The following is a 12821-nucleotide window of genomic DNA, read 5'->3' as shown; positions in this document are numbered from 1 at the left end:
CGCCGCCGCTCCCTGCTCCGCTCCTCGCCCGAGGCGGGGAGGCAGGAGGGAAGAGGAGGGGTCGGGGCGGCTGTCACCGCCCCCGCCGTGCCGCCCCGGCAGCCCGGAGGTGGCCGGGATGTGCTGCTCTGCTCGGGCTGCTGCTGCTGCGGGATTTGGGTTTATTGACTCAGAGCACGGGGAGGAAGCGGGGCTGAACCGGCTGGAGTGCCCGGACCTGCTCTGGGAGCTCCGAGCTGCTCACCTGGGGTGATTAAAGCTGCACGGAGCAGGCGCACGGTATTTGTAAGCTGCTGTTTGCTTCCCTAAGTAACCCCGAAGCAACTATGGCTCTTTGCAGCTACCTGAGAGGAAGGTGTGGGGAGCTGGGGTCGGCCTCTTCTCACAGGTAACCAGTGACAGGACCAGAGGGAATGGCCTCACGTTGTGCCAGGGGAGGTTCAGGTTGGCAATGAGGAGCCATTTCTGCTCAGAAGGAGCAGTCAGGCACTGGGACGGGTTGCCCAGGGAGGTGGTGGAGTCACCGTCCCTGGGGGTGTGCAAGGAAGGGATGGACGTGGTGCTTGGGGACGTGGTTTGGTGGTGACATTGGTGGTAGGGGGATGGTTGGACCAGGTGATCTTGGAGCTCTCTTCCAACCCTAATGGTTCTGAGAGCAGCTACCAAGAAAACAAGTGAGAACTGCACAAGCACATATAATATTTTCCTCCCTAGTTTCCCAGCTTCTGACTGGGTGACTTCCTGAGCCGGACACTACTTTTTTTTCCCCGTGTATATTTTTTTAACCTATTCTCAGTGAGTTAACTTCTTCTGTTAACTTCCCCAGCCACCAGCGAAAACCCACATCAGCTCCAGCCTCTGGCAAGGAGCACCACAGGCCCGCTGTCAGTTTTAGAAGCAGTCCTCATGGCCTGTTTTGAAGATGCCCTCCACCTGCTGCAGCCCTTAGCCCTGCGTGGTAGGAGGGAACCACCAGCTCCAGCACGCTCTGGCTGTGCCACTCCCTGCTGCCTCTCTCCCCACAAACCTCTGGTTTGGGGCAGAGCCTTTTCTCCTTTCCCACAGCACTGCAGTGCCCACCAGCTAAAGCATCTTGCTGGCCTCTGCGTGGAAGGTAATAGTGCGTGACTGCAGTCTTTCTTGACCGCACTCTGCAGAGAGTAGGGTTGGCTGTGGTGAACCACCTTGCAGAAATCCTGATGCTGTGTTCTCCTGAATCTGCCAGGGATAGGTTTCTTAGATTTTTTTTTCTCATCTTGAATATGAGTGTTTAAATCACCGCTTTTACATAATAACAGAAATCTCTCTTCATCCAAACAGTCTGTCTGTATCTGGCTTATCTGTGGAGAGTATCAGACATACAGCCCTACTACTGACAGATGTTTTCTGCTCTTCATAATATACAGTTGTGTTCCACAATGTTTTTCATTTATCAATGAACTTTTGATTAGATAAGAAACCTATTTTATGGGCTTGCTATTTCGAGACCAGCTAGGATAAAACTAAAGATACCATCCAGTAACCTTGTAAGTGTTTGCTTTAGACGTTTCTCAGGAAGCTAATTATTTCAGTTTCCATAGTCGGCTGGTTTTGATGTCTTCACTATTCAACACACATCCTGTTAAGAGTTGTCTTTAACTCTGTTGTCTTCTTTGTTCTGTACAGTGCCAAGCACTTTGAGAGAGGCCAAATCAATACTAAGTAACAATGGATGTTTTTTTAGCTGTAATTCCAGGTTTAGCTGTCATGGATGAAACTGGCAGCAGATCAGAAGAATGGAGAAACTTTTTCTTTCCCTGATGGTTTCAGAAGGCTTAGTGCCGCTGGTATTCCGACTAGCTTTAATTTAGCATTTAGTCTAGAAATGTCTATGTCCTGAAAAAAAAAAAAATAAATCTGAGGGTAGTAAAGGCTATACAGTCATTATTAATAATAATAATAATTTAATGCCTGAAATAAACAGTTAACATTGTTAACACTTTAGATTTGGTTTAATGCAGCAGAATAAATTCATTGGAACTGTGGAAAGTGTCCTGCAAGCAATATATTATAACCATAGCTGATATATTATAACCATAAATTATGTACCTTAGAAAAAACTAATAGATGTTCTCAGAAACAGCCTGTGGCTGTAAGCACACCTCAACTTATGACACCTATAACCACCTCCCTTCCTGATACCCTTATTCCTATCTTGGAGCACGTAGAATGAGGTCCTCATCTACCAGAGGAGCAGAATAATATCAGGAAAGGATTTTCTGCCTCCATTGGGAGACTTGTCTTCTTTGCCATCTGGAGTGGAAGAAGATGCCTTCAGACGTTGCCAGCAGCTGGAGCCAGGGGACCAGATTGATACCTGTTACTTCTGTATTTTCTGCTGACTAGTTAGTAGGAGATGCAGTATGCGGGGGGGGGGGGGCAGGTAAAACCCTTAGACACACCTCATTGGGATTTTGACTATCAGAGCTTCAGGTAAGCTGTCGTTTCAAGGGGGCACACGCATATTTAATATTGTCAGCTCATGTTTTCACCTTTCTCATAGGAGCCATCAAGGTTAAAACTTCTCTTAAATACAAGCTGAAACTCGAAGGTAAGGCTGTGACTCCAGAATCCCTTAGAATGAGTTGATCTATTTTCTGTACCTGCACATGCAGGAAGGCAATGTTTCCTTTCTGGGCTTGAGTGAAAGGGAAAAAATGGTAGAAACACACACGTGTTGCAGGTCTGCAACGTTTCTGTGGTGGGCAGGGATGATCTCTGAGTGTTCTGGCTCACCTGGCTCCTCGTATGATTTCCAGTTTCCAGTCTCGGGTACTCAGACCAGGATCACATGCGAGACTGGTCTCCAAGAGGGGTGTAGTAGTATAGGCAGGCAAATCCCAGAGCATGCTTTGTATCACAAGTAAAGAGCAAATAAAGCTTATGCTACAAAATTGTTCTTTTCTGTTTATTACTAGGGGATACATGATTTGTAACATTTACAGTTTCCCAATGTATTGCTTGGGGTGCTACATTTATCTTAAGAATGAAACCAGGCTGTCTTAGAATTGCCGACAGAGGAGAAAAGCAGTGTGTGTTGGGTTAACAAGAGCACGTTTCTAGTATCAGTGGCCCATCTAGTCTGATTCTACTTCAGGAACCTGCAACGGGATCTGAACCTGAGAAGGTAAGGGGGGAAGAAATGCTGTGAAGAAACACTACAAACCAAAAGGAAAGACGAGCTAAATCCCCTGCAGTGGACTGAATTTATTCTTAGAACTCTGGAGGATTCTGTAATAGACACACTCCAACTTACATTTTATAGTGCTTTTTTATTTTTACAAAATGTACAAATTCTTTTTGTCTAAGAATCCAATTTAGTTTTTAAAATTAGAATAAAAGTTGTCTCATGCTTATTACAAATGCTTGACTCAGAAATGTTGTAAATGTTGAGCAGCCATTCCCCCAAAGTTCAAGAAGAGTATGTTTTATAAAGATAATAAATCATCTTGAGATACCTATTCTAGAAGAGTAATTCTGGGGAAACGAAATAAAACTGAAAAGAAATTTCAGGATTGGTGGACATAAAGAACAGTTAATGTAATAAACTTTCTTGCTCTTACTACGAGCCATTAGGCCTGGACCCTGAGTTTTCAGCACCACTGCTGTTCAGTCGACCTATCCATCAGCTGTTCTAGCAGATGCTACAAGTTTAACATCAGATGTATTTGGTTTCTGTGCTGCAGTTTACAGAAATAAGCCGGGGATTTTGCATGAATTTGGTCAGAGGTTAGTCAGAGGTTTGGTCTGTTGGTTGTTTCCAGCTGTTGAGGTGCATCTCCTCTGAACTCTTTCTAGATTGTGGAGCCCATGGAATAAGCTCCCCTTGCTCTGTGTCATCTCCAGCTGTACTTCTGCCTTGGCCTTGTACTGCAATGCACAATTACCAGTTCCAATCAGCATTTTTAGGGCACTTGTAGTGCCAGTGCTTATTAGGCTCATGAAGTGCAACAGGTGCAAATGGCAGCAGCCAGAAAACACGTGTGAAAGAAATAGTGAGGTTAGCAGTCTCAAGGCAAGCAGGCAAAGAGATGGGGAGCTGTCGCCAGTGAAATGCTTGCTTTTTAAAGTAGGACTTAAAACTTTTTTTTTTTTTTTTTTTTTTTTTATAAAGAGTGGAAGGCTTAGGTTAGATGTTTGAGAAGTTCTTGAGCCTTTCCTGGGAAGCAGCAGAAGGACAAACTCAGCTAGATATTTTATTTTTATTTTTTTTCCCAGATTTTAGAACAGGAATTAATCCTGTATAATTTATGATACAAGCAGGTATTTCTGGCCCAAATACCTGTAAATGGTATACGCTGTCTAGTGATGCCTGTTGCATGAAAGTACAAACTATGACTTGTCTCCTGGCCCTAATACTTGCAAAATTCAACTCTGCTCATCTTTCCTGCTAAACTTCTGCAGTTTTGTTTCAGAACTTTCAACCATAAGCAAGATTAATAGACTTGTAAAATACTATTATCATCTCCCATGTAAGTATGAATGTAGCCTTGTAAAGAACAAACAGACAAGAAAAACAAATGTGACTGTAGAAGAAAGGGATTAAGCTATTAAATGGTGAAGAAACAGTACTTTATTAGAAGGAATAACTCATCCGAGTTGTCTGTACCTATAAAGTATAATGACTAGTGATGAGAAGACGCTATCTTTTCTAATAAAGGGGGACACCGCTGTAGTAATTACAGAGTATTTCATACAGCAACATTCAGCTAAGCTAGAGAAAGAGAATGGGGGCAGTATTTCTTACACGTATATATATGTAAGTTGTTATATCCTCAGTATCTGCATTTATGGAATGTGTCTGAAGGTTTTGAAATGGATGCTGCTCCTATTAAGAATTCTGAACGTTATGCTGATAAAAACATAGCTACTGGAGTATTTATGTTACATAAATGATGTGCTAGATCTACAAAATAAGTTACAGAGCAGTTGCACGGTTTGTCGCTCTGGTTGCAGGTTCCCTTGGTTCTCACTGCTGTAAATTTAGATCTTCACTATCTACTTTTAGATCTACTTTTGGGCAAATTACTGAAGCCTGGCAAGCCACTACTATACTTAGAAGATGCACCTTCCTATTTTTTTTCTTCTGTGATGATGGACAAAAGTTCTCGCTCAGCAAATCAGTGGGGATAATTTGAACTGGTTTATGAAGTGTTATCTTATTTGTATGTGTAATTACTGCCCCGTGTGTGGCACGGTGGTTAACTTTTTTGCAGGAACAACTCTTCCTGGGTCTCGCTTGAACTCCCTCTGGATGCCTTTCCTCTGCTGAGCCGTAATTACCGGCTCACAGCCCTGTTAGCTGCCTTTAATCGCCGACAGCGCCTCAGCGCCGGCCAGGCGTGAGGGAACCGGGCTGCCCCCGAGCCGGTGACGCTCCGAGAACACACGAGGCAGAGAGCGGCCTTCCTCGGGGCGGAGGCAGCAGAGTTTTATTTTTATTTTTTATTTATTTATTTATTTATTAAAACAAAACCACGCCCCCCCCCCCACCACCACGCCGCTGCATTTCCAAGGGCGGGAGCCGAGCAGCACCGCCCCCCTCGAGCCGGAGCCGCCCCTTTCGGGCTGGGGCCGCCCCCTTCGGGCCAGGGCCGTCCCCCTCGGGCCGGGGCCGCCTCCGGGGAGCGGGGCTGGGGGCGGTCGCCCCGCGCCGGCCCCTCAGCCCCGAGCAGGCCGCCCGTTGCTAAGGGCCGCGCCGCGCCGCCCCGGGGGCTGCCGGGAAATGTAGTTCGGGGCCGCCCCCCGCGCACGCCTCCATTTTCTCCCCGCGCCGCTAGCAGCGCGCATGCGCACCCCCCCCTCCTCCTCGGTGTGCCCGCCCCTCCTGCCCAGGCCGGTATCCCGGGCAGCGCTGTCGCCGCGGCGCCCTCCCCCCCCCCCCCACGGCTGCCTGTGATTGGCTGAGCGAGCCGCGGGGCGGGCGGCGAGCCGCGCGGCGATTGGCTGGCGGGGCTGCCAGGCGCCGCGGGGCTGATGGCTGCGGCTGCCCGCTGAGGACAGAAGGAGGGAGGGCGGGGAGGAGGCAGGAGGGGGGCCGCGCTTCTCCTCAGCGCCCGGCCCCACTGGTAGGGCGGGGGGGGGGGGGCACGGCTCCCGGTGCCCCCTCAGCGCAGTGCCGGTCCCGTGAAAGCAAAGCACCCAACTCGTGGCAGGAGGAGGAGGAGGAGGAGGAGGAGAGGAGGAAGGCTCCGGGCGGGGGAGGGGAGCCCGTGTGTCCGTCTGTCCGTGTGTACACACGCCGGCGGGCGGGGTGCGCATGCGCCGTGCGCGGCGGGGCCCGAATGTTTCCCAAGTGTTTGAAACTGGGCTGCGGGCAGCGCGCCTCCGGCACGGCGGCACCGGCAGGGGAGGAGGAGGAGGAGGAGGAGGAGGAGGAGGAGCAGCCGCGGCGGGGCTGCCCCTGACAGGCACTTCGCAGGGCGCGTTTTGTTTGCGGAGTGTTTCGGAGGGGCTGGCTCGAGCCCCCCGCCTCCCTCCTCCTCCTCCTCCTCCTCCTCCTCCCCCCCCTCCACGCACACTCACTCACACACACACACACACACACACACACGGAGCCCTCCGATTGTTCCCGTGCCGCCTCCTCCGTGAATTACCCACGACGACAGCCATTCAATCAGCTGCTGCTGGCTGGAGGGGGACTGGCGGAGGGTGTGCGTGTGTGTCTCTGTGTGTGTGTGGTGTGTGTGTGTGTGTGTGTGTGTGCGGCTCCCTCTGCCTCACACGCGAGCACTCCGATGTAGCTGCTCTCGGCTCCTGGGGGGCGAGCCCATCTCCCCCTCCTGCCTCCTTCAAGGGGGGGAGCAGCACCCGCTGGGCCAGGGGGACGGAGACGGAGAGAGAGAGAGAAGCGCGTGGAGAAGGATCTATTTTTTTTATTATTTTTTTATTATTTTTTTTTTACCCCCCCCCCCTTCCTTCCTTCTCGCCGGATGAAAATGTTGAGTCCTGCGAACGGCGAGCAGCTGCACCTCGTGAACTATGTGGAGGATTACCTGGACTCCATCGAGTCGATGCCCTTCGATCTGCAGCGAAATGTCTCCTTGATGAGGGAAATTGACGCCAAATATCAAGGTAAGTGCTCGCCCGGTGCGTGTGTGCCGTGTGGGGCCGGGGGGAGGGCGGCTTTGCTCCTCGCCCCGGCTCCCCTCGCCCCCCTGTCCCCCGCGGGGTCGGTACTTGGGTTTTGGGGAGCCGGGAGCAGGGGGAGAGCCGGGCGAGGAGAGCCGGGGAGGGAGAGGGGCTGATCTGCAGCGTTAGCTCTTGTCATGGGGCGGAACAAAAGGTCTCCGGCTTCTCTCATGAAGCAAGGACTCTGCTTTTTCTGTGTGAATCGCCGGCCGAGAAGGCGGGGGGCAGGGAAGCGGGGTGCGCGCTGCACAAAGCAGGGGAAGGAGGGGGGGGGGGCCGCGATGGAAGAGGGGCTGCGGGGCGGGGGGGGGGGGGTACGGCACAAAGTGCCGTGCGGACGGGGAGATCACAGCACAACATTTAGGAATGTACAGTATTCATTATGGCTGTAGTAGGGGAGAGAGGCAGCGAGCGAGGGAGGGAGGGAGGGAGGGGAGGGGAAGAGAGGAGAGGGGAGGGGAGGGGGGCAGGGAGCGCTCTCCCCGCTCCCTCCCCGGTGGGTTTCGCTTCACCCCCTGAAGCAGAGGGCGGGGGGGGAGCTCTGTGTGTGTGTGTGTGTTTGTGCGTGTGTGTAAGGGGGGGGGCACACGGCCGGCCCCACGGATGTGCCCAGCGCCCAGCTGCCTCCCTGCCGGGCCGAGGGAAGGAGAAGGGGCAGGGGCAGGGCCGGCCGGCGCGGGGCAGCCCTGTGGCAGCTCTGTGGCAGCTTTGTCACTCGCTGTCCGCTGGGGAAGGGGAAGGGGGAGGGGAGGGCTCTCCCCGGCGCCGCTGACAGCCGGGCGGGGAGGGGGCGCCCGGAGGCCCCTGCCCTCCCTCGCTGTCCGCGGCTGCCCATGAGAAGAGGGGAAAAAAAGGGGCCGGGGGAAAACTTCCTTGGGCGGGGAGGCGGCGATGGCGGGGCAGGGCGGGCTGAGGCACGCCGCCGCCGCTCCCGCGTCCCAGCACTGCGCGGCCAGCGGGCGCCTCCGCGCTGTGCGGGGCGCTCGGCGTCGGCGCGGCTTTTATAACCGCCCCTCGTTAGCATAGCGCCGCTCGCCCCGCCCCCCGGCGGCGCTGATAGGGCGGCGCGCTCCGCGGGGGGCGGGGCCGGCCCGCCTTCGCTCGCCCATTGGCTCGGAGGGCGGGCCGTCCCGCCCGGCGCCCCGCCCCCTCCCCCCGTGACGTTTCGAGAAGCAACTTTTCGGTGGCGTTGATTTGAATATCTCGGCCTGCCCCGGCCGCCGGGCGCTGATTGGCTGCGGCGCCGGCAGTGGGCGGGCCAACCTTGGCCTCCCCTTTTTCACTCTCCCGGCTCTGATTGGACGGCGCGAGGGGGCGGGCTCTGCCCGCCGCGTCCTCTGATAGGCGCGGCGCCTCCCGGGGCCCCGCCCCCTCCCCGCGCCCCTCCTCCCCCGCCTCGGCCGTTGCGCTGCCAACCGGGGGCCCGCCGCCGGCTTCCGGCCGGAGAACAATAGCCGCTGCGTCACTTCCGGGGCGCGGCCGGTTGCTAGGCAGGGGCCGGGCCTGGCGGCGCGGCGCTTCCGGGGCGCGGGGCGGGCCGTTGGGGCCGTTGGGAGCGCGGTTATAAAGCTCGCTCCCGGTTAATAAACAATTAACGAACCGATTAACGCAGCTCCTGTCGTTACTGGGCGCGGGCGGGGGGCTGCAGGCGGCATCTCCCAAAGCAAAACTCGGAAACTGGTGCTTCCAATGGGCTCATAAACGGCTCCCTGGAACTTTGAGCACCTGAGGAATGTTTCCCTTTAAACTCTTTAAGCTCTCTTCAGGTGTCACTCACGGCCCAACGGGGTTTCACTGTTAGCGTTTTAAATCATCAAGGAGCTTCATCCGTTTCCCTCACCATAAATCATCTTTAACACTGCTCCTTAATTTTAACTCCTTCCTTGCAGCAAATATTTAGTGAAAAGTTACACAAAAAGTAAGCCACAGGTGTTGTACGGAGCCCGCAGGGAGAAAGCAGCCCCCACGCCTCCCATACAGCAGCGGCAATTCTGTACCCGCAGGGAATTCATCGCCCGCGGCAGTGCTGGGTGAATCTCCCCGAAACTTAGCTCTGGCCCTGTGTGTTTGGGGTCGTGCCTCAGCTGCCAGGCACGATAGCAATTATTAAGTAATTTATTGTCTGATTCCTGCACGGATTTGTGCTTTCTTTCTCTTCTCCCACTCTCCGTCATTGACCACAAGCATCAGCCTTATCGGACAGAAAATGCCCTAGAAAACAATCCATTAACTCCCCTTTTAATTCCACAGCTGATGCTGGAACTTGTGGCGATCCGTGTATTTTCTGTTCTCTTTAATTACTGATAAAGGAAAGAGCTGTCACCGTGCGTGAGATTATATTTAGTCTCGTTTTTTTCTAAATCAGCACTTGCGTTCTGTTCCTGAGGGACCTCCTGGGACAAAAATATTCCGCTGGAGTCATGAGCCACTTGTCAAGTTTCAGCTTCAGGGAGCCTGCCTTTGATCAGCCTCGTGCATTACAAAAAGGTGTTGCTGTGTGGAAGGAAAAATGCAGGATTTCTCTATCTGAAATACTTACAGTTTTTACTTCTTCCCTGCAGAGATTCTGAAGGACCTGGATGATTACTATGAAAAATTCAAACGAGAGACAGATGCCGTGCAGAAGAGAAGAATGTTGCACTGCATACAGAGAGCGCTGATTCGGAGTCAGGAGCTGGGCGACGAGAAGATCCAAATCGTCAGTCAGATGGTAGAGCTTGTCGAGAACAGAACCAGGCAAGTGGACAGCCACGTGGAACTGTTTGAGACGTGCCAAGAGACTAATGACACCACTGGGAACAGCGGCAAAGCCAGCCAAGATAAGTCAAAGAACGAGACAATCGCCCAGGCTGAGAAGCCCAACAATAAGAGGTCAAGGCGGCAAAGGAATAACGAGAATCGAGAAAATGCTTCAAATAATCATGATCACGATGACATCACCTCAGGAACTCCAAAGGAGAAGAAAGCAAAAACATCCAAGAAGAAGAAGCGATCCAAGGCTAAGGCAGAGAGGGAAGCTTCTCCTCCAGACCTTCCTATTGATCCCAATGAGCCAACATACTGCTTATGCAACCAAGTCTCCTATGGAGAAATGATAGGATGCGATAATGACGAGTGCCCCATCGAGTGGTTTCACTTTTCCTGTGTGGGACTCAACCATAAACCAAAGGGCAAATGGTACTGCCCCAAATGTCGAGGAGAAAATGAGAAAACTATGGACAAGGCACTGGAGAAGTCTAAAAAAGAAAGGGCCTACAACAGGTAGTTTGTAGACTTTTCACGGCAAAGAAAAATAAAACCACCAAACCAGTGTATTTATTGTCAGTGTCACCTTTGTTGAGGTGAAAGGATTGTAAAATGTATATTTTTAAAGGAGGTTTAAAACTGAACCATTCCTGTTATAGGGACGGCAATAAGAGCAATTTTTGTTTTTCATTTGGTAAGCTGTAACAAGAATATGGTCTGTGGACCAATGTATTCCAAAAGTAAAGTTATAAGAGTTTAAACTGAATATTCAGGTGGGTCTTAAAAGATAAATTAATGCTTTTTTTTTTTTTTTTTTTTTCTCCTCCCAGTGCTGGTAGCACTCTACCCATTAAAATTTTGATGACAAATATTTCCGAAATGTAATTTCTTTTTCTTTAATGAAGAATGTCATTTACATTTGAACGGAATTGTTAAATAGCTTAGCCATCTGGTTGTATCTGAATAAAGCTGCAGTACATTACAAATGTAACTTCTTTCCGCGATGAGCAGTGGGAGATCAAACAAAAGGAGGGCAAAAATTTGGTTCCTGCTACAAAGTGTCAGTATAACAGTTCAATAGCAAATGTTTAAATAGGCTTAGAGGATTATTTTTAAAAGAAAAGAAAAAGTTAATGGTTAAATTTTACACAACAAATATTTTATATGCTGGCCAAGTACCACGAGGGCCGTTTTAAAATAATTGAATATGTTTTATATTTAACCAGGAAGTGGTTTAGTAACGAGAACTTAACATAAATGAAGCTTTATACTGTCACAGATAGTAGTGTAGCGATCCTTAATTTGTTTAAGTTGTATAAATGTACATTCTTAAGTGGAGTTGCACTTACTGTATTATACTTGGAAATGCAGCCAAATGCCATTGTGTAACCAATGCGCATTTCCTGCTGTATGTATGAAAATTGTACAGCTGTGATATTAAGAAATAAATGAAACAACTTTGACAGTTTGCTCCTTTAGCAATCATGTTTAATGACCACTCAAAGAGTTTAAAAAGGAAATTTGCCTTGAACCTTAGCAGCTCCAGCAAGCTGCTGCTAGGAAGCCTGAAACTGTTGTAGTGGTAACCAAATTGCAGTTCTGATAACCAATCTCCACAGACCGTGTGACAAACAAGCGTGTAGAAGAGCCAAAGTAGCATTTAACTTTCCGTCCAGCTACACTTCTCGTGTTTGCAGTCGCTTCCAGACTTGGCCGTTTGTCTAAAAATCAATAGCGTAGAGCTGGTCTCGTTCAGTTGTTTTCATGCCTTTACACGGTGGATATAAATTATTCCATGCTTGTTATCAGCAGAAAGTGCTTTTGCGTGACAGCGTTTTCAGACTATTGCTGCAGCCGCTCCGGGGCGGGCGTTTTCATGCTTTTTGGTCACCTCATGCCAAAATCCTGTAGCTGCAATGAAGGTGGTGCGGTGCTGGAGGTTAGCTGTCCAGATCCTCCGCCACAGCTTCATGGTGAAGCTTGGTCAGCCGGGCTGGTGGCTGGAGGGGTGCCGTGCTGCTGGCTGAGCTTGATCCCGGCTCCTCGTCCCCCTGCGGGCCTCAGCTGTAAGTGCAGAAGGGGCCGGGGCCGCGAACACAGAGGGAGAGGTCACAAAATCCACCGGGTCGGGCAGGGGACTCGTAAGAGTGTGGGAGGCTGGGGCTGGGAATTGTTGGAGCACAAAGCTTTCCTAAAATCTGTAATTGCCTTGTTTTGCTTCCTGGGCACTCGGACGATGCCACTGAAGTAACGCTGTTCTGTTCCGATGTACTCCAGCAGGTCTCCCTGTTGGAGGGAGGAGAAACAAAGCTCTGGATCCGGTTGAAGGGACTAAGTGTTTTCTAAAAGGGTACTGAAAAGCCACAAGGTAACACCACTTCACCACGCACGGACGCTCCCTGCCAGGCAGGTACACCCACAGTGACAAGCAGAGGCTGGGTTTTACCTCTAAATAGGCACACAGTGTGTATGTGTGTCATTATAAGCTGCCAGGTTAAACCAGGTCGCCTCTGCCTTCTCCAAACGACCACTCAATCATGTCTCCTGCTCCTGGCATGGCTCAGTGTTGGTCTTATCTGCTGAGAACCTTCTCCAGTTCTTCATACACGCTTACCAGCCTTACCTGCTCCTCTACTCGCAGCTGTTACCTCTAGTCCCCCGGTTTGTGGTCTATTCTGCCCCTACCATTCTGTTGCCCTCCCAGCAGCTTCTGGGAGGCTGAGAAGATGGAGATCTTGTACTGGTGGAGTCCCAGTGAGACGTTATCTAGGAGCTGGTGCAGACAGTTTCAGACCTTAGCCTTTTCCATTAAATGTCTGCATTGGCTCTGTGGGGCATTTTGAGTGTGAATAGCTAGAAGAAATTATTTTCACAACTCACCGTATTCTAGGCTGCCACTTTGTTTT

General features: G+C 51.0%; 1 protein-coding gene across 1 annotated transcript; it reads left to right on the top strand.

Annotated features, from left to right (window-relative positions):
• The first annotated feature begins 6170 nt into the window (after positions 1-6170).
• ING1 (inhibitor of growth family member 1) lies at positions 6171-10906 on the top strand. The gene is made up of 3 exons (XM_084515287.1): positions 6171-6690; positions 6986-7113; positions 9732-10906. Exons 1-3 carry the CDS (start codon positions 6299-6301, stop codon positions 10433-10435), a joined length of 1224 nt encoding a protein of 407 aa, XP_084371413.1. The 5' UTR covers positions 6171-6298; the 3' UTR covers positions 10436-10906.
• The last annotated feature ends 1915 nt before the right edge of the window (positions 10907-12821 follow it).

The sequence above is a fragment of the Aythya ferina genome (assembly GCF_964211825.1).
Source record: "Aythya ferina genome assembly, chromosome: 1".
Taxonomy (NCBI): domain Eukaryota; kingdom Metazoa; phylum Chordata; class Aves; order Anseriformes; family Anatidae; genus Aythya; species Aythya ferina.
The sequence above is the reverse complement of the archived record's forward strand: the minus strand, read 5'-3'. Positions and strand labels throughout refer to the sequence as shown.